At 45.3% G+C, this 27720-nt stretch overlaps 1 protein-coding gene across 1 annotated transcript in view; it reads left to right on the forward strand.

Moving 5' to 3' along the window:
- Positions 1-27720, forward strand: part of LOC147701255 (uncharacterized) — a 282557-nt gene that overhangs the window by 154275 nt on the left and 100562 nt on the right. Inside the window, 7 exon segments of the mRNA XM_086929324.1 lie at positions 3446-3787; positions 6059-7282; positions 9295-10518; positions 17798-17895; positions 18035-18126; positions 18598-19111; positions 19114-19238. Coding sequence (XP_086785450.1) covers positions 3446-3787; positions 6059-7282; positions 9295-10518; positions 17798-17895; positions 18035-18126; positions 18598-19111; positions 19114-19238 — 3619 coding nt within the window.

Raw genomic sequence — 27720 nt, forward strand, 5'->3', positions numbered from 1 at the left:
CAACAGGTTGTGGTGTGCGGTAAATTAGACAAGCGCTGGGTGGTAGGGACAATCGTCTCTCGGTGTTTTCAATGGCATTTGCTACCACTACGATTGTCTGTTGAAGCATACGGTCAATAGCAGTTAGCGTTGGTAACGGTGTTTTAGTTTGGGCGGTGATCCTTGCAACAGAACTTGTGTTAATGGGCGTTTTTTTGACCGTGTTTTTAGTGGTGGATTTGGATACAGTAGGAGCCATTTGCAATATGTTTTGAGTCACAATAATGTAATATGTAAAATGTAATGTAAAAATTATTTATAAAGCGCGGCATTCACCGGACGGTTTCTTGGCGCTGATCACTTGTTTGGTAGAGGCAGAGGGCGGGAGGGGGAAGGCTTATGTGTAGATGCTACGGAAGAGATGAGTTTTTAGGAGAGACCTAAAGTGAAGGTAGGAAGGAGAGAGTCTCAGTTCCAGCGGGAGAGAGTTCCAGAATGAAGGTGCCAGAAAGGAGAATCTGAGGCCTCCGTGTTTTTTGCGTCTAAAACGGGGAGTCTGGAGGAGCGCAAGATGAGAAGAGCGGAGGAGCCTAGAGGGAGCATAAGGATGCAGGAGAGAGGAAATAAAGGAGGGACCAATGCCGGCCAAAGATTTATGAGTCAGGCAGCCCAGTTTGAACTTACAGCGCTCTGAGACTGGAAGCCAGTGTAGGGCTTTGAGGAGGGGACGGACGTGGTGGTGTTTAGGTTGGTGATAAATCAGGCGAGCTGCCTGATTCTGTATCAGTTGTAGTCTATTAATTTGATATTGTGGGATGCCAGCGTACAGGGCATTGGCGTAGTCAATCCGAGAGATGACTAATGCCAACAATGCTAGGGTGAGGGCCTCAGTAGTCAGAAAGTGGGCGATTTTCCGGATCTTCCTAAGCTGGAAAAAACAGGAAGACACAGTGGCACTAACCTGGTGCTTCATTGATAGGTCCTGGGAGATGTAAACCCCCAGGCTTTTCACTTTGTCAGCAGGGAGGGGGGGGGGACCAAGGGAAAGGGGCCAAAAAGTGGAGTTCCAGGGATTGGATGGGCCTCCGACAAGAACGAGCTCCGTCTTGTCGGGATTAAGTTTAAGATGATGAACGCCCATCCAATTACTGATGAATACCTTGGTGAACAGTGCAGAATTGGCCAGGGGGTAGTGCCCAGCCCAGTCTCCTCAGGCCTCTGAGGGCCACAGAGGGCCCGCCCTTTGCCCGGGCTTAGCCCCGGGCAAGGCCCCGCGCGCGGTCCCGCGACGCGGGAGGGCCAGCCCCATAAGCAGCGCCTCCGGGCGCCAAGCCTCTACGCGACTTCCGCTCGTGTCGCGGAGGCTGCTGGGAGTTGAAGTCTCTACTCCCCCTGCTCAGCTGCAGGCCCGGTGGTGGAGGGCTGCAGCGGGGGGAGGAGACAGCAGGAGCAGGCGCGGTGAAGGAGGCACTGGATCCCCGTTCCGTGAGGCAGATGAAGGACCTGGGTCCCTGGACGCTGACAGGCAGGCTGATGGGCGATCCGGCGAGCAGGTAGGCTCACGTGCTGTTGCGCTGTAACGCTGTGACCGACACCCGCTCCCCAGCAAGGCCAGCCCCTTAAGCAGCGCCTCCGGGCGCCAAGCCTCTACGCGACTTCCGCTCGTGTCGCGGAGGCTGCTGGGAGTTGAAGTCTCTACTCCCCCTGCTCAGCTGCAGGCCCGGTGGTGGAGGGCTGCAGCGGGGGGAGGAGACAGCAGGCAGCAGGCGCGGTGAAGGAGGCACTGGATCCCCGTTCCGTGAGGCAGATGAAGGACCTGGGTCCCTGGACGCTGACAGGCAGGCTGATGGGCGATCCGGCGAGCAGGTAGGCTCACGTGCTGTTGCGCTGTAACGCTGTGACCGACACCCGCTCCCCAGCAAGGCCAGCCCCTTAAGCAGCGCCTCCGGGCGCCAAGCCTCTACGCGACTTCCGCTCGTGTCGCGGAGGCTGCTGGGAGTTGAAGTCTCTACTCCCCCTGCTCAGCTGCAGGCCCGGTGGTGGAGGGCTGCAGCGGGGGGAGGAGACAGCAGGCAGCAGGCGCGGTGAAGGAGGCACTGGATCCCCGTTCCGTGAGGCAGATGAAGGACCTGGGTCCCTGGACACTGACAGGCAGGCTGATGGGCGATCCGGCGAGCAGGTAGGCTCGCGTGCTGTTGCGCTGTAACGCTGTGACCGACACCCGCTCCCCAGCAGGGACAGCCCCTTAAGCAGCGCCTCCGGGCGCCAAGCCTCTACGCGACTTCCGCTCGTGTCGCGGAGGCTGCTGGGAGTTGAAGTCTCTACTCCCCCTGCTCAGCTGCAGGCCCGGTGGTGGAGGGCTGCAGCGGGGGGAGGAGACAGCAGGAGCAGGCGCGGTGAAGGAGGCACTGGATCCCCGTTCCGTGAGGCAGATGAAGGACCTGGGTCCCTGGACGCTGACAGGCAGGCTGATGGGCGATCCGGCGAGCAGGTAGGCTCATGTGCTGTTGCGCTGTAACGCTGTGACCGACACCCGCTCCCCAGCAAGGCCAGCCCCTTAAGCAGCGCCTCCGGGCGCCAAGCCTCTACGCGACTTCCGCTCGTGTCGCGGAGGCTGCTGGGAGTTGAAGTCTCTACTCCCCCTGCTCAGCTGCAGGCCCGGTGGTGGAGGGCTGCAGCGGGGGGAGGAGACAGCAGGCAGCAGGCGCGGTGAAGGAGGCACTGGATCCCCGTTCCGTGAGGCAGATGAAGGACCTGGGTCCCTGGACGCTGACAGGCAGGCTGATGGGCGATCCGGCGAGCAGGTAGGCTCACGTGCTGTTGCGCTGTAACGCTGTGACCGACACCCGCTCCCCAGCAAGGCCAGCCCCTTAAGCAGCGCCTCCGGGCGCCAAGCCTCTACCCGACTTCCGCTCGTGTCGCGGAGGCTGCTGGGAGTTGAAGTCTCTACTCCCCCTGCTCAGCTGCAGGCCCGGTGGTGGAGGGCTGCAGCGGGGGGAGGAGACAGCAGGCAGCAGGCGCGGTGAAGGAGGCACTGGATCCCCGTTCCGTGAGGCAGATGAAGGACCTGGGTCCCTGGACACTGACAGGCAGGCTGATGGGCGATCCGGCGAGCAGGTAGGCTCGCGTGCTGTTGCGCTGTAACGCTGTGACCGACACCCGCTCCCCAGCAGGGCCAGCCCCTTAAGCAGCGCCTCCGGGCGCCAAGCCTCTACGCGACTTCCGCTCGTGTCGCGGAGGCTGCTGGGAGTTGAAGTCTCTACTCCCCCTGCTCAGCTGCAGGCCCGGTGGTGGAGGGCTGCAGCGGGGGGAGGAGACAGCAGGCGCGGTGAAGGAGGCACTGGATCCCCGTTCCGTGAGGCAGATGAAGGACCTGGGTCCCTGGACGCTGACAGGCAAGCTGATGGGCGATCCGGCGAGCAGGTAGGCTCGCGTGCTGTTGCGCTGTAACGCTGTGACCGACCAGGCAAAACTGGGGACAGGTTATATGAAACCTACTTGATCAACATCCCCGACAGTACAAACTACGCTCCAAAGTATACAGTTACAAGTAACCCGGATTTTGAAAAGAATCGGGCAATTCTCATAGTAAAAACATCTGCAGTGCCTCTAATAACCTTCGATGGAAAATCACTTTCTAAGATTGAGTGGAAACCAATCCCTGGAACTGGGTACTCCATAGCAATATATGATTTTGGCAACAAGCCTTCCACCCACGTGGTGGAAGCACCTGGTATGCCCTTTGGATTACTGATTATCCGTTATCCAAAGCAGCCTGCCATTGAAAAGCCAGAAGGACCCAGTGACGGTAAACACATTTTTTTATATAATGCTTTTTTCTGTATTCTATGATATGTCTAGTTTACCAAGTAAAATTTTAACCACTTGGTCTGGAATGTAATTTTAGAAAAGCAATAGTGGTAATGATGTGTGCTTATCATTTAAGTGTTTCTAAGAAAATGTCTGTCACAGCACTGAATAGCGATGTTTAGGGTAAAATAAAATTCTGATGAGAAAATGGAACAGTGCTTCTACTTCATACAGAAATATTGGTTTTAACTAACATACTACGGCATTTCTGTGGGGTACAGGAAATTAAATCAGTGCAGAAGATATATCATTTTTCTTTTCAGATGGAAGGTTTATTACCTCTGATAATACATGCAAAAAAGTGTTAGAGGCTTCTCCCAGAAACATTGGATGTACACACCTCATTTAGACTTGAGATCTATTGATATATATATATGTTAGTTATTATTAGACCACTCATCCTTAGGGTGGTCTTTACCCAAATAGTTTGCCTGCCTACCTTCTCTTTTTTGCTGATTCTCTTTGTTGGCCTTAGGACTCTGAGCACCTTACCTCTGCTGACCAAGGCTAAAGTGCATGCGCATGTTTCCTCAATATGGTAATATTGGTGTATAACCAGTTGGCATATTTAGGTTACTTGCCAGTCGCTTGTAGAGTGTGATACCATGTACCCTGGGCCCGTACCCTAAATGCTACTAGTGGGCCTGCAGCACTGATTGTGCCACCCACACAACAAGACTTTGCTGCCTACCTTCTCTTTTTTGCTGATTCTCTTTGTTGGCCTTAGGACTCTGAGCACCTTACCTCTGCTGACCAAGGCTAAAGTGCATGCGCATGTTTCCTCAATATGGTAATATTGGTGTATAACCAGTTGGCATATTTAGGTTACTTGCCAGTCCCTTGTAGAGTGTAATACCATATACCCTGGGCCCGTACCCTAAATGCTACTAGTGGGCCTGCAGCACTGATTGTGCCACCCACACAACAAGACTTTCAAACCTATCCCATGCCTGCCACTGCGGGCCTGTGTGTGCAGTTTACTGCCCCTTTGACCTGGTATTTAAAAACCCTATGCCAAGCCTAAACCTCCCCTTTTATTACATATAAGTCACCTCGAAGATAGGCCATTGGTAACCCATAAGGGAGTGTGCTGTGTAACTAAAAGATAGGACATGTGCTTTTAAGTTTTCTGTGTCCTTGAGTGAAAAATGCCTACGTTAATTTTTCACTACTCTGAGGACTACTCATCTAATAGGTTAACATTGAGAATGTATTTATACTCTTTTAAGTTGTAATTCCTGTTTAGAAATGATGCCTCATAATTTTTAACTTTGGAATGGTAATGATAAATCATCTTTACCGGTAAAGTTGGATTTAACATTACTGTTTTAGAAATGCCACTTTTAGAAAGTGGACATTTCTCTGCTCTCACTGCTCTGTGTGACTGCAGCCTGACTTCAACACACATTTGGGGTGGTTGACAGCTACATTTTGTGCATTTCCTCTAGACAGCCACAAACAAAGAACAGTTAGGTGCATCTGAATTCTCATCTGCATTCGGAAGGCTCTTCTTGGGTAGGGAGGGAGCGGGGAGCCTACGCTTACACCTGAATAGGCAGTGTCCTGTTAGATCACAAAGAGGCTGAGTACCCCCTACTGATAGTCTGGGACCGGGGCTGGGACGAAAGGACCTCTGTGCACTTCAAAGACACTTGATGGAAGTATTGTGCATATTGTCTTGTTTTTTTATAGCTTCAAAATAACAGACTGATTTATAAACTATGTGCTTGCTATCTAAATGGTAAATCAATAATACTTTATGTACGACTGTAGTAGTGAACAATCAGGTGTTTTATAGCCGTGACTTGACCTGAAATTCACTTCTATATTGTAGACTAATGTCTTGCTGCACTACTACTAATACATGCCCACAGGTCGAATGAAAAGATCCAGCAAACAAATGCAGTCATTCAATGCTAAAAATTGAACAATTGAAAAACATGATGGAAAATGACACAATTTGGAGATAGAATACCATTGGAACATGGCAAGACATATTTGCTAATGTTAGTTCCAGTCTTCAGGGGAACAAAGAGAAAAAGAACTATTGACTTAAGTGCAACCCCGCATAATTAGAGGTGGCTAAGATTTATTCATGCATTCAATCAATTACTTTTTTGTTTTTCTGAAAGAGTTGCTTGGTAAATCATACTCTATATTTCACAATTCAGAGGGATAGGCTAATGATGATGTGATCTCTTTCTTCTAGATGAAAAGTCATCAGCTCCTGTGGGGACCGACTTTGTTATTCCCACCCCGACAATTCATGATGAGAAGAATCCTGTGAAGTTTGAGTTCCAAGTCACAGCCAAAGAGCCAACCACTGTCACCATCAACTATGAACCTGCCAAATTAAAGAAAGAGTTGACGCTACAAAGGGGCCAGACTACCACCATCACAATCAATATTCCTGCTGGGATGCTGCTGAAACATACTGGAGCTTCACCATTCATCATTACATCAGCAAGTCCAATATCACTCATAGTTATCTTCCACATAGGTTCCCGTGTTGAGACCATTGAACCTGTTCCTTTGCAACAACAGGGAGTTCAATATTATGTGCTAACACCTCCTGGGAAATCAGGCGATGATGACAAAGAATTTTCAATTGGCAACTTCCAAAAACCAAACAGTGTTGCTATCATCCCGACTGGAACTGTGGTTTTCCAAGGACAAACTTATAAACCAGGAAGGAAAATCACTATCACCCTGAAACCTTTTGAAGTAATCCTCATAGAAAGCAAAGACAATTTGTCAGGCACATCAATCGAAGCCACAACGCCCATTGCAGTAGCCAGCGGCTACAGCAGTCCTGAGACAGTCAGTCCATCGTACCAAGTCTCTACTCCACTGCATCCAGTCACCAAATGGGGGAAAGAATTCTTCTTCCTTTCATTGGCAAGACCGGGAAATACTGACAAGGTGTTTGTTGTTGCATCACAGCCTACTAATATACAGTATCAAGTAGGAGACCATAAACAAAGCCTAAGCATGAAGGTCGGGCAGGTTACTGAAATTGAAATACCAGAATTCACCACTATCTCCATCACAGCCAATAAACCTGTCCAGGTGACATATTACAGCACACCAGGCAAAACTGGGGACAGGTCGTATGAACCCTACTTGATCAACATCCCCGACAGAACGTACTACGCCCCAAAGTATACAGTTACAAGTAACCCAGATTTTGAAAAGAATCGGGCAATCCTCATAGTAAAAACATCTGCAGTGCCTCTAATTACCTTCGATGGAAAATCACTTTCTAAGATTGAGTGGAAACCTATCCCTGGAACTGGGTACTCCATAGCAATATATGATTTTGGCAACAAGCCTTCCACTCACGTGGTGGAAGCACCTGGTATGCCCTTTGGATTACTGATTATCCGTTATCCAAAGCAGCCTGCCATTGAAAAGCCAGAAGGACCCAGTGACGGTAAACACATTTTTCTATATAATGCTTTTTTCTGTATTCTATGATATGTCTAGTTTACCAAGTAGCAATTTAGCCAATTAGCCTGGAATGCAATTTTAGAAAAGCAATAGTGGTAATGATGTGTTCTTATCATTTAATTGTGTCTAAGAAAATGTCCGTCACAGCCCTGAATAGCGACGTTGAAGCTAAAATCAAATTCTGATCGGAAAATGGAACAGTGCTTCTACTTTATACAGAAATATTGGTTTTAACTAACATATTAGGGCATTTCTGGGGGGTACAGGAAATTAAATCAGTGCAGAAGATATATCGCTTTTTTTCAGGTGGAAAGTTTATGACCTCCGATAATACATACCAAAAAGTACTAGAGGCTTCTCTGAGAAACATTGGATGTACACACCTCATTTAGACTTGAGATCTATTGATATATATATATGTTAGTGATTAGTAGACCAATCATCCTTTGGGTGGTCTTTACCCAAATAGTTTGCCTGCCTACCTTCTCTTTTTTGCTGATTCTCTTTGTTGGCCTTAGGACTCTGAGCACCTTACCTCTGCTGACCAAGGCTAAAGTGCATGTGCCTGTTTCCTCAATATGGTAATATTGGTGTATAAAGAGTTGGCATATTTAGGTTACTTGCCAGTCCCTTGTAGAGTGTAATACCATATACCCTGGGCCTGTACCCTAAATGCTACTAGTGGGTCTGCAGCACTGATTGTGCCACCCCCACAACAAGACTTTCAAACCTATCTCAGGCCTGCCACTGTAGGGCCTGCAGTTTACTACCACTTTGACATGGCATTTAAAAACCCTTTGCCAAGCCTAAGCCTCCCTTTTTATTACACATAAGTTACCTCGAAGGTAGGCCATAGGTAACCCGTAAGGGAGTGTGTGGTGTAACTAAAAGGTAGGACATGTGCTTTTAAGTTTTCCATGTCCTTGAGTGAAAAATGCCTACATTCATTTTTCACAACTCCGAGGCCTACTCATCTAATAGGTTAACATTGGCAGTTTCTGTATACTCTTTTAAGTTGTAATTCCTGATTAGAAATGATGCCTCATAATTTTTAACTTTGGAATGGTAATGATAAATCATCTTTACCGGTAAAGTTGGATTTAACATTACTGTTTTAGAAATGCCACTTTTAGAAAGTGGACATTTCTCTGCTCTCACTGCTCTGTGTGACTGCAGCCTGACTTCAACACACATTTGGGGTGGTTGACAGCTACATTTTGTGCATTTCCTCTAGACAGTAACAAACAAAGAACAGTTAGGTGCGTCTGAATTCTCATCTGCATTCGGAAGGCTCTTCTTGGGTAGGGAGGGAGCGGGGAGCATACGCTTACACCTGAATAGGCAGTGTCCTGTTAGATCACAAAGGGGCTGAGTACCCCCTACTGATAGTCTGGGACCGGGGCTGGGACGAAAGGACCTCTGTGCACTTCAAAGACACTTGATGGAAGTATTGTGCATATTGTCTTGTTTTTTTATAGCTTCAAAATAACAGACTGATTTATAAACTATGTGCTTGCTATCTAAATGGTAAATCAATAATACTTTATGTACGACTGTAGTAGTGAACAATCAGGTGTTTTATAGCCGTGACTTGACCTGAAATTCACTTCTATATTGTAGACTAATGTCTTGCTGCACTACTACTAATACATGCCCACAGGTCGAATGAAAAGATCCAGCAAACAAATGCAGTCATTCAATGCTAAAAATTGAACAATTGAAAAACATGATGGAAAATGACACAATTTGGAGATAGAATACCATTGGAACATGGCAAGACATATTTGCTAATGTTAGTTCCAGTCTTCAGGGGAACAAAGAGAAAAAGAACTATTGACTTAAGTGCAACCCCGCATAATTAGAGGTGGCTAAGATTTATTCATGCATTCAATCAATTACTTTTTTGTTTTTCTGAAAGAGTTGCTTGGTAAATCATACTCTATATTTTACAATTCAGAGGGATAGGCTAATGATGATGTGATCTCTTTCTTCTAGATGAAAAGTCATCAGCTCCTGTGGGGACCGACTTTGTTATTCCCACCCCGACAATTCATGATGAGAAGAATCCTGTGAAGTTTGAGTTCCAAGTCACAGCCAAAGAGCCAACCACTGTCACCATCAACTATGAACCTGCCAAATTAAAGAAAGAGTTGACGCTACAAAGGGGGCAGACTACCACCATCACAATCAATATTCCTGCTGGGATGCTGCTGAAACATACTGGAGCTTCACCATTCATCATTACATCAGCAAGTCCAATATCACTCATAGTTATCTTCCACATAGGTTCCCGTGTTGAGACCATTGAACCTGTTCCTTTGCAACAACAGGGAGTTCAATATTATGTGCTAACACCTCCTGGGAAATCAGGCGATGATGACAAAGAATTTTCAATTGGCAACTTCCAAAAACCAAACAGTGTTGCTATCATCCCGACTGGAACTGTGGTTTTCCAAGGACAAACTTATAAACCAGGAAGGAAAATCACTATCACCCTGAAACCTTTTGAAGTAATCCTCATAGAGAGCAAAGACAATTTGTCAGGCACATCAATCGAAGCCACAACGCCCATTGCAGTAGCCAGCGGCTACAGCAGTCCTGAGACAGTCAGTCCATCGTACCAAGTCTCTACTCCACTGCATCCAGTCACCAAATGGGGGAAAGAATTCTTCTTCCTTTCATTGGCAAGACCGGGAAATACTGACAAGGTGTTTGTTGTTGCATCACAGCCTACTAATATACAGTATCAAGTAGGAGACCATAAACAAAGCCTAAGCATGAAGGTCGGGCAGGTTACTGAAATTGAAATACCAGAATTCACCACTATCTCCATCACAGCCAATAAACCTGTCCAGGTGACATATTACAGCACACCAGGCAAAACTGGGGACAGGTCGTATGAACCCTACTTGATCAACATTCCCGACAGAACGTACTACGCCCCAAAGTATACAGTTACGAGTAACCCAGATTTTGAAAAGAATCGGGCAATCTTCATAGTAAAAACATCTGCAGTGCCTCTAATTACCTTCGATGGAAAATCACTTTCTAAGATTGAGTGGAAACCTATCCCTGGAACTGGGTACTCCATAGCAATATATGATTTTGGCAACAAGCCTTCCACTCACGTGGTGGAAGCACCTGGTATGCCCTTTGGATTACTGATTATCCGTTATCCAAAGCAGCCTGCCATTGAAAAGCCAGAAGGACCCAGTGACGGTAAACACATTTTTCTATATAATGCTTTTTTCTGTATTCTATGATATGTCTAGTTTACCAAGTAGCAATTTAGCCAATTAGCCTGGAATGCAATTTTAGAAAAGCAATAGTGGTAATGATGTGTTCTTATCATTTAATTGTGTCTAAGAAAATGTCCGTCACAGCCCTGAATAGCGACGTTGAAGCTAAAATCAAATTCTGATCGGAAAATGGAACAGTGCTTCTACTTTATACAGAAATATTGGTTTTAACTAACATATTAGGGCATTTCTGGGGGGTACAGGAAATTAAATCAGTGCAGAAGATATATCGCTTTTTTTCAGGTGGAAAGTTTATGACCTCCGATAATACATACCAAAAAGTACTAGAGGCTTCTCTGAGAAACATTGGATGTACACACCTCATTTAGACTTGAGATCTATTGATATATATATGTTAGTGATTAGTAGACCAATCATCCTTTGGGTGGTCTTTACCCAAATAGTTTGCCTGCCTACCTTCTCTTTTTTGCTGATTCTCTTTGTTGGCCTTAGGACTCTGAGCACCTTACCTCTGCTGACCAAGGCTAAAGTGCATGTGCCTGTTTCCTCAATATGGTAATATTGGTGTATAAAGAGTTGGCATATTTAGGTTACTTGCCAGTCCCTTGTAGAGTGTAATACCATATACCCTGGGCCTGTACCCTAAATGCTACTAGTGGGTCTGCAGCACTGATTGTGCCACCCCCACAACAAGACTTTCAAACCTATCTCAGGCCTGCCACTGTAGGGCCTGCAGTTTACTACCACTTTGACATGGCATTTAAAAACCCTTTGCCAAGCCTAAGCCTCCCTTTTTATTACACATAAGTTACCTCGAAGGTAGGCCATAGGTAACCCGTAAGGGAGTGTGTGGTGTAACTAAAAGGTAGGACATGTGCTTTTAAGTTTTCCATGTCCTTGAGTGAAAAATGCCTACATTCATTTTTCACAACTCCGAGGCCTACTCATCTAATAGGTTAACATTGGCAGTTTCTGTATACTCTTTTAAGTTGTTATTCCTGATTAGAAATGGTGCTGCATGTTTTTTAACTTTGGAATGGTAAAGATAAATCATCTTTACTGGTAAAGTTGGATCTAACATTACTGTTTTAGAAAAGCCACATTTAGAAAGTGGACATTTCTCGGCTCTCACTGCTCTGTGTTACTGCAGCCTTCAATACATGTAAATGTGTAAATGTATTTGAGCTTATATAGCGCACAGCTACCCACAAAGGGTTTCCCGGCGCTTGCTTAGGGAACCCGTCCCGGTATTCCCCTGTGAAATAACCCCGGCAGGGTATCCACAAGGTGAAAGCCAGGCATCCCGCCGCGAGGGGCCGTTGTGGAGATTAAGCAAGCTATTGCCCAGAGTCGCAGAGTGTGAACACGTGAGTTGAGAAGGCACCGGAGCGAGAATTATCGAGTCCGTGGAATTTTTTGAGCCCAAGACCCACCGAGGCGGGGAATTGAACCCTGGTCCAGGGCCGATTTCAGCTTCCGGGTCTGCCGCCTCTAACCCCTGAGCCACACTTCTTATTTGGGGTGGTTAACAGCTACATTTTGTGCATTTCCTCTAGACAATTTAGAAAAGGGGGTGGTGATGAACAGAGTGTCTGAGTTAAACAGACCACTCTTACCCAGTCCAAAGATCAGGGCTTGATCCATCACCGTTATTTATCTCACTGCCCCATCCCAGCTCAGAACCTGGCTATATGCAAATCAGTCTGTCCCTGGCCCAGTGCATCATGGGAACAGGGCAGACTAAACTACCAAGCCAATTCTTCACCAGAAAGGAGACAAGCTACCGAAGACGGCTGTAATGCCAGAAACCAGTCCCCGGGAGCTTGTTTCCTTCCCAGTGTAAGAATTGGCTTCTGTAGTTTGGTTTGTCCTGTTCCCATCATGCACTGGGACAGGAACAGACTAATTTGCATACAGCCAGGTTCTGTAACTGGGATGGTGCAGTGAGCTAAAAAACGGTGTTGGATCTAGCCCTGATCTTTTGACTGGGTGAGAGCTTTCTGCTTAATTCAGAGACTCTGTCCCTCACCACTCCTTTTTGTAAATATTTTTGTCCACCCTAAGCGTGGAAGGGTATTCTCAGATGTGAGACCCTTGCTCATTGCACCATCAGGATTCAAGCAAACCGGGCCGAAGACGGCTGTAATGCCAGAAACCGGTCCCCGGGAGCTTGTTTCCTTCCCAGTGTAAGAATTGGCTTCTGTAGTTTGGTTTGTCCTGTTCCCATCATGCACTGGGACAGGAACAGACTAATTTGCATACAGCCAGGTTCTGAAACTGGGATGGTGCAGTGAGCTAAAAAACGGTGTTGGATCTAGCCCTGATCTTTTGACTGGGTGAGAGCTTTCTGCTTAATTCAGAGACTCTGTCCCTCACCACCCCTTTTTGTAAATATTTTTGTCCACCCTAAGCGTGGAAGGGTATTCTCAGATGTGAGACCCTTGCTCATTGCACCATCAGGATTCAAGCAAACCGGGCCGAAGACGGCTGTAATGCCAGAAACCGGTCCCCGGGAGCTTGTTTCCTTCCCAGTGTAAGAATTGGCTTCTGTAGTTTGGTTTGTCCTGTTCCCATCATGCACTGGGACAGGAACAGACTAATTTGCATACAGCCAGGTTCTGAAACTGGGATGGTGCAGTGAGATAAAAAACGGTGTTGGATCTAGCCCTGATCTTTTGACTGGGTGAGAGCTTTCTGCTTAATTCAGAGACTCTGTCCCTCACCACCCCTTTTTGTAAATATTTTTGTCCACCCTAAGCGTGGAAGGGTATTCTCAGATGTGAGACCCTTGCTCATTGCACCATCAGGATTCAAGCAAACCGGGCCGAAGACGGCTGTAATGCCAGAAACCGGTCCCCGGGAGCTTGTTTCCTTCCCAGTGTAAGAATTGGCTTCTGTAGTTTGGTTTGTCCTGTTCCCATCATGCACTGGGACAGGAACAGACTAATTTGCATACAGCCAGGTTCTGAAACTGGGATGGTGCAGTGAGCTAAAAAACGGTGTTGGATCTAGCCCTGATCTTTTGACTGGGTGAGAGCTTTCTGCTTAATTCAGAGACTCTGTCCCTCACCACCCCTTTTTGTAAATATTTTTGTCCACCCTAAGCGTGGAAGGGTATTCTCAGATGTGAGACCCTTGCTCATTGCACCATCAGGATTCAAGCAAACCGGGCCGAAGACGGCTGTAATGCCAGAAACCGGTCCCCGGGAGCTTGTTTCCTTCCCAGTGTAAGAATTGGCTTCTGTAGTTTGGTTTGTCCTGTTCCCATCATGCACTGGGACAGGAACAGACTAATTTGCATACAGCCAGGTTCTGAAACTGGGATGGTGCAGTGAGCTAAAAAACGGTGTTGGATCTAGCCCTGATCTTTTGACTGGGTGAGAGCTTTCTGCTTAATTCAGAGACTCTGTCCCTCACCACCCCTTTTTGTAAATATTTTTGTCCACCCTAAGCGTGGAAGGGTATTCTCAGATGTGAGACCCTTGCTCATTGCACCATCAGGATTCAAGCAAACCGGGCCGAAGACGGCTGTAATGCCAGAAACCGGTCCCCGGGAGCTTGTTTCCTTCCCAGTGTAAGAATTGGCTTCTGTAGTTTGGTTTGTCCTGTTCCCATCATGCACTGGGACAGGAACAGACTAATTTGCATACAGCCAGGTTCTGAAACTGGGATGGTGCAGTGAGCTAAAAAACGGTGTTGGATCTAGCCCTGATCTTTTGACTGGGTGAGAGCTTTCTGCTTAATTCAGAGACTCTGTCCCTCACCACCCCTTTTTGTAAATATTTTTGTCCACCCTAAGCGTGGAAGGGTATTCTCAGATGTGAGACCCTTGCTCATTGCACCATCAGGATTCAAGCAAACCGGGCCGAAGACGGCTGTAATGCCAGAAACCGGTCCCCGGGAGCTTGTTTCCTTCCCAGTGTAAGAATTGGCTTCTGTAGTTTGGTTTGTCCTGTTCCCATCATGCACTGGGACAGGAACAGACTAATTTGCATACAGCCAGGTTCTGAAACTGGGATGGTGCAGTGAGCTAAAAAACGGTGTTGGATCTAGCCCTGATCTTTTGACTGGGTGAGAGCTTTCTGCTTAATTCAGAGACTCTGTCCCTCACCACCCCTTTTTGTAAATATTTTTGTCCACCCTAAGCGTGGAAGGGTATTCTCAGATGTGAGACCCTTGCTCATTGCACCATCAGGATTCAAGCAAACCGGGCCGAAGACGGCTGTAATGCCAGAAACCGGTCCCCGGGAGCTTGTTTCCTTCCCAGTGTAAGAATTGGCTTCTGTAGTTTGGTTTGTCCTGTTCCCATCATGCACTGGGACAGGAACAGACTAATTTGCATACAGCCAGGTTCTGAAACTGGGATGGTGCAGTGAGCTAAAAAACGGTGTTGGATCTAGCCCTGATCTTTTGACTGGGTGAGAGCTTTCTGCTTAATTCAGAGACTCTGTCCCTCACCACCCCTTTTTGAAAATATTTTTGTCCACCCTAAGCGTGGAAGGGTATTCTCAGATGTGAGACCCTTGCTCATTGCACCATCAGGATTCAAGCAAACCGGGCCGAAGACGGCTGTAATGCCAGAAACCGGTCCCCGGGAGCTTGTTTCCTTCCCAGTGTAAGAATTGGCTTCTGTAGTTTGGTTTGTCCTGTTCCCATCATGCACTGGGACAGGAACAGACTAATTTGCATACAGCCAGGTTCTGAAACTGGGATGGTGCAGTGAGCTAAAAAACGGTGTTGGATCTAGCCCTGATCTTTTGACTGGGTGAGATCTTTCTGCTTAATTCAGAGACTCTGTCCCTCACCACCCCTTTTTGTAAATATTTTTTCCACCCTAAGCGTGGAAGGGTATTCTCAGATGTGAGACCCTTGCTCATTGCACCATCAGGATTCAAGCAAACCGGGCCGAAGACGGCTGTAATGCCAGAAACCGGTCCCCGGGAGCTTGTTTCCTTCCCAGTGTAAGAATTGGCTTCTGTAGTTTGGTTTGTCCTGTTCCCATCATGCACTGGGACAGGAACAGACTAATTTGCATACAGCCAGGTTCTGAAACTGGGATGGTGCAGTGAGCTAAAAAACGGTGTTGGATCTAGCCCTGATCTTTTGACTGGGTGAGAGCTTTCTGCTTAATTCAGAGACTCTGTCCCTCACCACCCCTTTTTGTAAATATTTCCTCTAGACAGCCACAAACAAACAACGGTTAGGTGCGTTGGAAGTCTCATCTGCATTCAGAAGGTTCTTCTTGGGTAGGGAGGGGGGAGCTGACACTTACACCTGAATAGGCAGTGTCCTGTTAGATCACAAAGGGTTGAGTACCCCCTACTGCTAGACTGGGGCCGGGGCTAGAATGAAAGGACCTCTATGCACTTCAAAGACACTTGATGAAAGTATTGTGCATGTTATCTTGTTTTTTTATAGCTTCAAAATAACAGACTGATTAAGAAAAAATGTGCTTGCTACCTTGGAATGGTAAATCAATAATACTTCATGTACTACTGTAGTACTGAACAACCAGGTGTATTAATCCCTTCGCTGCGGGGGTAATTCCCCTGCTGTGCCGGGGGGCAGGAGGGCGTGCACAGCACCCGCAAGCTCATGACAAGCTCAGCTAGTCATGAGGCACGGCACTCCTGTGCTCATGACGAGCTGAGCTCGTCACAGGTGCACCGGCTCCTGTGGAACGCTCAGCACAGCGGTGGAATTCTCCCTGCACCTGAGCGTTCCATGGCTCATGACGAGCTGAGCTCGTCATGAGCATGGAAAATGTTATAGCCTTGACTTGACCAGAAATTCACTTCTATATTGTAGACTAATGTATTGCTGCACTACTACTATTTACCATTAATACATGCTCACAGGTGGAATTAAAAGGTCCTGCAATACAATACAAAATCATTCTGTTCTAACCATAACATCGAAAAATATAACCTTAGGGACCGGAATGGCCTTATTAGCAGAGGTAAAGACATATTTACTATGGTAGGCACCAGTCTTTAGTGGATCAGTGAGCCAAATAAATATGAACTCGAGTGCTGCCCTTAATAATTAGAGATGGCCGAGATTTAATCAAGTATTCCGCTCATAATTTATTTGTTTGTATGAGTGATTTGCCAGGTGAATCACACATACTTACTTCATGAATATTTGCCTGTTGAGAAGATGGATCAAAACGAGAAATCCCACAGTGCTTCAGCTCACACTCTCAACATACTTTTATATAGAACACACTCAAATATTGACAGATGTTGATCGCATACATTTGCACTCTCTTCCACCATTGAAGGAATCTGAAGTATCCCAAGCAAGCAAGGCCGTGTATTCTTTGCCCCTGCTTTATTGACACAATCTCACATGACAAATTATACACTAACAGCTCATTTCCTTCCAGAAGGGCCTTCTGTGGTGAAGGTTAGATAACTTGCGGGACCACTTGATTTTTTCTCTTCGCACAAACTCCTTCTAGTGGACCTAGTACAAAAGTTCTGGGAAAGGCAGAGCTGCCCCATTAAAGTTAAGATCATGCTCATTCCATCTTGGAACAGCATTCTGAATATAGCCTCATTGTTTTATACCTTAAAAAGTGCCCCACACAGGAACAATGTGCTTGCCAACTTGGAATTGTAAAACAAGGATGCTCTGTGCACAATGCTTTTCAATGAGGATCACTGTAAACATTGAGGGGGGGCCGCCTTGGAATGGAACGGTGCCTGGTGCCTCACTGTTGAGCGATCCAGGCATGCTGCTTCGAAATGCTGCAGCCATCATGGGATGAGCGCTGTTAGGACACTTGAAGACCATCTGCAGTTACATCATTTGCAGTGTTCGTGATTCGACTCCTTTTCCTTCGAGTCTCCTACCAGAATAGTCTGTCTGTGAAGTGCAATCATTTGTTTATGGTGCACCTTTCCCATTTGACTTTTAGGGTTAACTAGTTCGTATTCAGGTGGTCGCTGTTCTTTTTAGATCACCAGTTGCGTCACTATTATTGGAACCATCCAAGAGTTACGTTGCCATTTGTTCCAAACTTGGTCGCAACCACGATGTCCCTGTTAGAAAGCTGTCTCTATTCAAGTGCACGTTACAAAACTAGTTATTACTCAATCCTTTTGCCTGCACGCTATGAGTCTTGAGTGTTCTTTCGAAAAATGTTGTGAATTGGTCATAAGTAGATATTTAGCTGCCAAACCAAAACATATGTAAAGTTCTGACTAGATTCCTTTTCGTCTTTTTCTATACAGAGCTTAATGTTCCAGATCTCAGCAACACAGAGGACTTGAGCGCTGAAAAGCCCACTTCAGGTAAGTCTGGTGACTTGAAGGCATTTGGGTGGAAAGATGTATGTGAGGCCTCTCTTGTGCTAGATACAGGAAGCCAAGCACCTGTAGTATATTTGAGAGCGAGTAATGCCCCCCACACTCAAAGATGGCTGCTGTGCCATGTGAATTCGACAATTCTCACTCCAACTCTCAAAACAGTTGGAAGCAAGCATTTACATGGAAGGATCAGGAGCAGGCGAATATAGTCAGGTGGGGGCAGCTGATGATGTGAACACGGAGCTGGCAAGCAGGCAGGCGTGAATATGTGGGCATGAGACACAGTTCAAGGGGCAAAGGTGTTACCTCATGGAACTCCATGCCAGCGGGCAAAAGTGATGAGACACAGTAAGTGTAGTACCCAACAAATACCTTTCCTACAAAAAAATAAAATAAGAAATAGAGCAGGGTGAAAAAAAAGGATCTATGAAAAGAAAAATCCAAACCTAAACAACTGGACTACAAGTTGTGCCATTGAAACACACTTGTTTTAAGGCAGATGTGCACATGTGATTGTATGAAATGCTGACACTCACAGCGCTCATGACAGAGTGGACTATACCTCTGGAACCATGGTGTCATTGGTAGAAGTAGAATATGACTACAGGCTTTAACAAAGTGAAATAAACAGCCACCCAAAGGGTTAGGCTGAGATTAACATATACACTATTCACAACAAAATGGTTGCATCCTCTGCATTTGGCATTACTTCTTATTACGATTAGTTCAATATCACTCACAGTTCTCATCTACACAGGCTCCCGTGTTGAGACCATTAAACCTGTTCCTCTGCAACAACAAGGAGTTGAGTATTATGTGCTGACACCTCCTGGGAAATCAGGCGATGATGACAAAGAATTTTCAATTGGCAACTTCCAAAATCCAAACAATGTTGACATCTACCCGACTGAAACTGTGGGTTTTGAAGGCCAAACTTACAAACCATGAAGTAAAATCGCTGTCTCCCTCAACCCTTTTGAGGTAATCCGCTTGAAAAGCAAAGACAATTTGTCAGGCACCCGAATCAATGCCACAAAACCCATTCCAGTACTCAGTGGCTATTGCAGTCCTGAGTCAGTCACGCCATCCTAAAAAGTCTCAACCCCTCTGTATCCCGTCACCCAATGGGGGCAAAATTTCTACTTCACTTCATTGGCAATTACGGGAAATACTGACATGGTGTTTGTTGTCGCGTCCAAGGCTACTAATATACAGTTTCAAGTAGGAGACCACAAGCAAAAAGTCAAACTTTGAAGGCAGGAGAGGTAACCCAGATTGGAATACCAGAATTCACCACTATCTTCATCACAGCCAATCAACCGGTCCAGGTGACATATTACTGCACAGCAGGGAAAATTGGAGCCAGGTTTTATAAAAGCGTCTTGCTCCACATTCCAGACGAATCGGAATATGGCCCCAAGTATATATTTACAAGTAACCCCACTTTGGAAAAGAATCGGGCAATCCTCATAGTAAAAAAATCTGCAGTGCCTCTAATTACCTTAGATGGAGAATCACTTTCTAATATTGAGTGGAAACCAATCCCTGGAACGCAATACTCCATAGCAATATATGATTTTGGCAACAAGCCTACCACCCACGTGGTGGAAGCTCCTGGAATGCATTTTGGACTTGTGATTATTGGTTTTCCAAAGCAGCCTGCCATTGAAGAGCCAGAAAGACCCACTAGTGGTAAATTCATTTTTATATTATCATTTTTTCAGTGTTTTATGATAAGTATTGTTCACCAAGTGGTATTCTAACCACTATCCTGGAATGTACTTCTAGAAAAGCAATAGTGCTAATGGTGTGTTTTTATCATTAATTGTTTCTGCTGTAATGTCTCATCAAAAGCACTGCATAGTGACCTTTGAGCTAAATAGAACTGTTTGATGGGAAAACAAAACAGTGCTACTACTATATACAGCCAGATTGGCTTTAACTAACATACTAGGGCATTCCATTGGGGTACAGTAAATTAAATCAGTGCTGATGAAATACCCATTTGTTTCGGATGGAAAGTTTATAACTGCTGGTATACATAGCAAAAAGTACTAGAGGCTTCTCTGAGAAACATGGGATTTGCATGCCTCATTTAGACATGAGAACTATAGTTATATATGTATGTTATTATTAGACCGGTTACCATTAGAGTGGTCTTGCCCTAAACAGGTTGCCTGCTTACCTCCTCTTTCTACTGATTATCTTTGTTGGCCTTAAAACTCAGAGGACCTTACCTTTGCTGAGCAGGGCTAAAGTGCATGTGCTTCTTTCCTCAATATGGTAATAATGGTATACAAACAACAGGCATATTTAAGTTACATGTAAGTCCCTTGTAGAGTGGAATACCATACACTAAGGGCCTGCACCCTAAATGCCACTAGTGGTCCTACAGCACTGATTGTGCCACCCAAAAAACTAGCCTTTCAAACCTATCTCAGGACTGCCACTGCAGGGCCTTTGTGTGCAGTTTACTTCCACTTAGAATTGGCAATGAAAAACCCTTTGCCAAGCCTAAACCTCCCCTTTAATTAAACATAGGTCACCTATAAGGTAGGCAATAGGTGACCCATAGGGCAGTGCACTGTGTAACTAAAAGGTAGGACATGTGCTTTTACCTTTTCCATGTCCTGGAGTGAAAATCAACTCATTTTATGTTTCACTACTGTGAGTGAGGTCTACTTCTCTCGTAGTTAACATTGAGACTTTCTCAATACACTTTTAAGTTGTAATTCCTGATTTGAAAGGATGAATCATGTTTTATAAATTTGGAATGGTAATGATTAATCCTCATTATAAATCCTCTTTACTGGTAAAGTTGGCTTTAGGCTTCTTGGAAGGTGACAGTCCCTGACTGAAACGCTGCGTGCTAGTTGTGCTTGCACGAGCTTTACGCTGGATTTTTAATGACAAATATCTTGTTGCTGCTAAAATAGTACTGCTACCATTAGGGACAGGATTTTAAAATTTACAGGAGGAAATTGAGTATTGTGTTTGTTTTAATATAAAATACCTTCTGCGTCCGGTAGAACTTACGACCTCTCACCCGCACTATAAAAGCACTTAAAACGCACGCCGCTGCTTTAGCGGGGCTCGGGGCTCGGGACTCGGGACTCGGGGAAAACTACTTACCGCTGCGCCATCTTTGTTAGCGCTCTAGTGGTTGGCCTGCCTGCAACTGCCTGTCTATTTAGGGAGGGCAGTGCCGGCGCGCGATCATCTTGGAAGGTGACAGTCCCTGACTGAAATGCTGCGTGCTAGTTGTGCTCGCACGAGCTTTACGCTACATTTTTAATGACAAATATCTTGTCGCTGCTAAAATAGTACTGTTACCATTAGGGACAGGATTTTAAAATTTACAGGAGGAAATTGAATATTGTGTTTGTTTTAATATAAAATACCTTCTGCGTCTGGTAGAACTTATGCCCTCTCACCCGCACTATAAAAGCACTTAAAACGCACTCCGCTGCTTTACCGGGACTCGGGACTCGGGGAAAACTATTTACCACTGCACCATCTTTGTTAGCGCTCTAGTGGTTGGCCTGCCTGCAACTGCCTGTCTATTTAAACAGACAAATGCAGGCGCGCAGCGAATGCGCGCAGCGAAGCGCCGGAGATGCGCCAGAGATAAGCCCGTCTGCGCCCGTCCGCGTATCGGACGCGCTTAGCGCTAAGAATGCTGCTGGCTTAAGGTATTCCAGGGAGTCCCTGCTGAGTATAGGAGAGAGGATAAAGGGTGGGTCTCAAAAAGATGGGCCACAGCCCTCCGTTACCTTGGGGTGTGGGCTGATTAATAGCCTATCCCTGGTTAAACACCACCAGGAGGTGGCAAACCTGTTAGAAAACATGGATTTAGACGTCCTTTTTATCACGGAGACATGGACGAGTGTGAACTCCTCGGTGGAGCTGGGCCTTGCTTGCCCGGACGGGTATAAGATATTTCACAAACCCAGGTCCCAGGGAAGAGGAGGAGGGGTTGGGGTGATATTCAAGGATAAGTGGGACCTTTCCCCCCTACAGGTTGATGATGTTGTAGGGATAGAACTTCTGGGCTTCTCCCTACAAACACCTAAAGGAAGGATGCTTACTGGCATGATCTGCTATAGGCCACCAGGCCTGGATACACAGTACCAAGCACTCTATGACACTATCGCCGCCCTCGCACTGACCCACTCTAGATTGCTGCTCCAAGGGGATTTTAACCTATGGGACAATGGGCCCCTAGGGAATCACCTGAAGGACTTACAGCATATATGTGGGAACTGGGGTCTAGACCAGCTGATACTGGAACCAACTCACTCAGGTGGACATGCACTGGATTTGGTATTCGCAAACCGGACGGAGACTAAGGTGATTGATACCTTACCTCAAAGCTGGAACGACCACTTCCTGATCCATTTTCAGATCACTGTACCTATTCAAGGGAATGGAAACACCTGCCCTGTAACCTATCACAAGGGACGGGACTGATCTAAACTATCTATAAATAAAATAAATCCCACTTTTACCAGTAAAACTCTCTTTGACTCCGAGGACTCTGTGGACCAGAACTATCAGGTCTACTGCAATCATATCATAGACGCCCTGGATAAGATTGCTCCTCTGAAAAATATAAAGAACAGAAGGAAACCCTCAGCCCCTTGGTTTAGCGAGGAGCTGAAAACCCTGCGCAATCGGTGCAGACAGGCAGAAAGGAAGTGGCGAAGACTCTATTTAGAGTCTGATAAACGCTTGCTAAAGATAGAGCAGGCTATATATACCATTCATCATTACATCAGCAAGTCCAATATCACTCATAGTTATCTTCCACAGAGGTTCCCGTGTTGAGACCATTGAACCTGTTCCTTTGCAACAACAGGGAGTTGAATATTATGTGCTAACACCTCCTGGGAAATCAGGCGATGATGACAAAGAATTTTCAATTGGCAACTTCCAAAAACCAAACAGTGTTGCTATCATCCCGACTGAACTGTGGTTTTCCAAGGAAAAACTTATAAACCAGGAAGGAAAATCACTATCACCCTGAAACCTTTTGAGGTAATCCTCATAGAAAGCAAAGACAATTTGTCAGGCACCTCAATCGAAGCTACAACGCCCATTGCAGTAGCCAGCGGCTACAGCAGTCCTGAGACAGTCAGTCCATCGTACCAAGTCTCTACTCCACTGCATCCAGTCACCAAATGGGGGAAAGAATTCTTCTTCGTTTCATTGGCAAGGCCGGGAAATACTGACAAGGTGTTTGTTGTTGCATCACAGCCTACTAATATACAAAAAAGTTTCAAAATGCTTTATTCGCTTTGTACAAGTACAACCATATAGCAACATTCGTAATGCAGTTGAAATCACATTTATAAAAAGAAAAAAGAATAATGAAACTTTTCTAAAAACAATTACATCGGTATCCAAGCCAATCTAATTAAGACCTACAAGATATATCGCATTTATACACAGAAAAAAAGTTAATCACTATATTTAGCAGCAATTTAAAAGTTTTGTGCAAAACATGCCAAGAGGGATAGTACTAATCAGAAAAGGCCTATGCTGGGCATAAAGTGCAATAGTATGTGCAAAATATGGCAAAATTGGACACTATATTTAGCAGCAATTTAGAAATTTAGTGCAAAACATGCCAAGTGGAATAGTGCAAATCAGAGAAAGGCCTATGCTGGGCATAAAGTGCAGTAGTATGTGCAAAATATGCAAAGATATAACTAAAGTGCAGTGTCTTTATAGTCTCTTACGTATGTTAGCAGCAGTTTGTATACGGAAAATTTAAAAAGCGTTAGTGCAAAAAAGGGTACAAAGCCGGACGACAAACATTACCAGGATACACAGCAAGTAAGAGGTATAAAATATCCAAAATTCATATATAAGAGAAATGCATGTGGTTTAACAGTAGCTCACAGTTAGTCATTGGGTGTATTTACCAACAGGAAAAACAGCGGGAATCATATAATAATTGATTTCCTGTGCCCGATGCATTTAAGAACATAGATGGCTACACGATAACACACATTCGGGGAGGACAAGTCAAACAACAATTGCATTGCAGCTCTTATATTACACGTACAGTATTCTAAAAATAGTTGCTTTAGATAAAACTTTCTAAAACCAGTATAAAAATTACAAAATAGTAAAAAGTGGCAGATACTCTGTTTAGATTTCCCATCGCCCTGGGCATGGACATGACCCGGGCTTTTTTACAGTGGGGAAAGCCACCAAATGGTGAACTATGCCCAGCCTCAGGCGTGCTAGAACAAAGCGATGGGAGTTAATATTAACAAATGTAAGGTATGATGGGAATCCTGTGCTTAAATTATACTCCAAGTACAATTTGAATGTACTTTGTATAGCATACCCCTTCATTCTGGTCCCCTTTGCATGATCCATATAGGTGGTTTTGAGGTCACGCTTCGTTAAAACTGATTCTGTTGGGATATCTTTAAAAATATCCTGACCAAAAAGGATCTTGTACCAGTGGGAAATATGTTTTAGCCAAGGGATTTTTGAGTGCTGATCCAATTTAATACAGTCTGAAATTACTTCCTGGGTAAACTTGGTTTCATCTTTAGCCCAAATGGATCGCCAAAGGGAAAGGGGGCGTAGTGCAATCAAATCTATGACGTAGTGTAAGCCCAGCTCCCTATGGGTAATTTCGTTTGACGCTGAAGCAGGGAGACATAATAAGCGCTTCAGGTACTTGTTTTCCTCCTGTTGAATGGATAGGGCAATCTGCGAGTTATATCCCCATATCCCTGCTCCATATAGAGCAGAGGACATGCACCTTGAGTTATAGATGGAGATCATCTCTCTTATTCTGCGCCCCCCCAGTTTGGAAGCGAATCTGAAGATACAGTTTGTATTTCTAGTCATCTTCATGCCTACACAGGATTGCTCGTTTACCCATCTCCCATCTCCTGAGAAAGTAATGCCCAGATAACAGAAGTGTTGCACAGACTCAAGTTTATCCCCATCAAGGAAAAATGACTTACTTTTCTTTAATTTCTTTCCACAGGTCATGGTCATAGTCTTACCCTTGTTAATTTTAAGCATTCTGCCTTTAATAAAAATGTTAAATTTATCAATTAGCTTTTGGAGCCCATTCGCGGTCCTTGAGATCAGGACCGCGTCGTACGCATTTAGGAGGACGGGTATTTGTTTTCCAGTAATCATGGGGGCATCAGAAAAAGATTCTTGTAGGAACCGGTCAACCTGATTTATAAAAAGGGAGAATAACAAGGGAGCAAGAACACACCCTTGTCTAATTCCTCTGCCAATTTTAAAAAAGGGGGTGCATTCTCCATTCGGTCCGAATCTGACTTTACTTGATAAGCTGCTATACATTCTGGCCAATAAATGGATAATTTCTGGGGGTGCGCCCATAGCAAGTAATGTTGGCCAGAGCAGTGTGTGTTCCACTAGGTCGAACGCTGAGCTTAGATCGGCAAAGCACTTGAACAAATTCCCTTCCTTGGCTTTTGTGTACTTGCCGATAATAAGCTCAAGGTTCACACACTGCTCCATGGTTCCTGTGCCCCTTCGGAACCCATACTGTATTGGTGACAGAACATTTTTGTCTTCAACCCAGGACTCCAATCTTACCAGAAGCACGCGACTCAGTATCTTTAGTGACGAGTCCAAAAGGGAAATTGGGCGATAGTTTCGTGCTTCGGCCCTTGAACCTTTTTTGAAAAGTGGCACCAAGATAGATTGACCCCATGAGGTAGGTAACTCGTCCTCAATAGCAGCATTAAAGTAGCGTGTTAAAATAGGGGCCCATAAATCAATCTCGGATTTAAAAAAGTCATCGGGAACCCCATCTGGGCCCGGGGCTTTCCCCCCCTTGCTTTTCTCAATTGCATCCCGTACCTCATTTAAAGATACCGAAAACAATAATTTCTCCCATTTAAAACAGGTTGGCATCACAGTTAAAACATTAAGATTTGGAACCGAAATAGAATCAAAAGTACAATCGGAGTTAAAAATCCCAGTAAAGTGTACAATCCAGGCTTGGCAACTGACATGCGACGTTAGTTCAGGGATATTGTCGTTCTTTAAGTATGGGCTGTTTACAGTGTCCCAGAAAAGTTTATGATCTTTTGTTTCTGCAGCCTGATCTAATTTAGCCCATGCCTCGTCCTGTAATTCTCTCTTCCGAGTGGCTAGTGCAGCTTTGTAGTTGTAACGCTCTTCCCTGATCTTACAGAGGTCTCTTGGTTTGGTGTCAAGCGAGATTTTTAACCTTTTTAATGACTGGGCACAATTGTCATCAAACCACGCTGTCTTGACTTTTCTTGGATTCCGAGTTTTGCGTGTCGGTGATTTCTCGATAGCTTGCGTAATGATTAAAAAATTGGATAGCAAAGTTCCTGGGCATGGTGTTGGGGATAAACAGTACTCCACCTCTCCATGGCATTTTAAGATTACATTAGTAATAATTTTAGCGGGGTCGGCTTTTGTCCACTTCACCCTTGTCCCGTTCGGTCTTACTACGGAGATGTCCTGAATGGGTTGACCATAGGAATTCCTTTTTGACCCCCAGCCCAGTAATTCAGCAGATACACTATTGTGGTCACTGACCGTTTGTTCAATTACCCAGACATTAATATAAGTTATAGAACAGGATACGATGATATGGTCAATAAAAGATTGGCTATTCCTTCCATGGAATGTTGGACATCTAGCATTGTTTACATTCATATTACATTCGAGGAGTTCCAGATCATATTTGGCCAATAAGTTATTCAAAGCGCTGCCAAGGTTGTTGTGCGGGAAATGGTTATATACGCATGTTGTTTCCCTTCCAGAGTATTCCTCCCTATGGCCGCACGCCCCCTTTAATGCATAAGTGCATGTTTTGATGTTAAAATCTCCGGCCCACAAAATTGCAGCTGGTTTGGATGTACTTAACAACATTGCATCGATGGCCTGCTCGATATCAGAAATGAACATCCCCTGTTTGTGCCCGGCAATGTTGTTGTAAAAATTCACTATTATCAAGCCTCTGTATCCACTGTGGGCCAAATGCAGAACAGAAGCATGTTCTCCTAAGATTGCCTGGTCACTAACCCAAAACTCAGTCAATGTTGTAGATAACAGAGTCACTAGCCCCCCCTTGGCTCGACCAGCCTGGGAAGCCACAGCCAGCACATTAAAAGAGGTATATCCCTCAACATGTACTTCGGCCCTATCCCAAGTTTCTTGTAGGCATATTATATCATAGCCCTGTTTGAGAAAGTCATCCCATGCGGGTGTGTTTACCTTAGAGGCTAGCCCGGCTATGTTCCACGTAATAACCCTCAATGACTCTTCCCTGAATACTTGTGGTGGAACAGTAACTGTTGTGACTGGCGGTAGTATTTGGTTACCCAGATGATTTTCAACAGTACAAGTGATGTTATCTGTCATAGTCAAATCGTTTAAATTTGTTACGGGGATATCTATGTGAGGATCACTTGCAGGAGGGATTTCAACAGTACCAGTGGTATTGTCTATCATGGTTAGATCGTTTGTGCTTATTGCAAAAATGTCTGTATGAGGTTCACTTTCATCGAGAACAGTATTCATGAGTCAATCGTTTTCGTCTAGGGAATTAAATATCTGAAATCTATTTGATGTTGGGACTGTGAATTGACCATAGATGTTGTTTCCAGGCCCAGTGGCATTGTGGTAATTACGGTAATTGGGGTTAGGCATTCTGTACAAATTCATAGGAGGTTGTGGGACATGCTGGTTACTAAAGTCGTAAAGGGGCGAGGGGTACCCAGCTGATTGTACTGGTACCTGCTGTACTAGTGGGTAAGGTGTATTAATTGCTCTGGGATGTTTAAAATTCTGCACCGGGATCT

This window comes from Lissotriton vulgaris, chromosome 7 (assembly GCF_964263255.1).
Source record: "Lissotriton vulgaris chromosome 7, aLisVul1.2, whole genome shotgun sequence".
NCBI classification, from domain to species: domain Eukaryota; kingdom Metazoa; phylum Chordata; class Amphibia; order Caudata; family Salamandridae; genus Lissotriton; species Lissotriton vulgaris.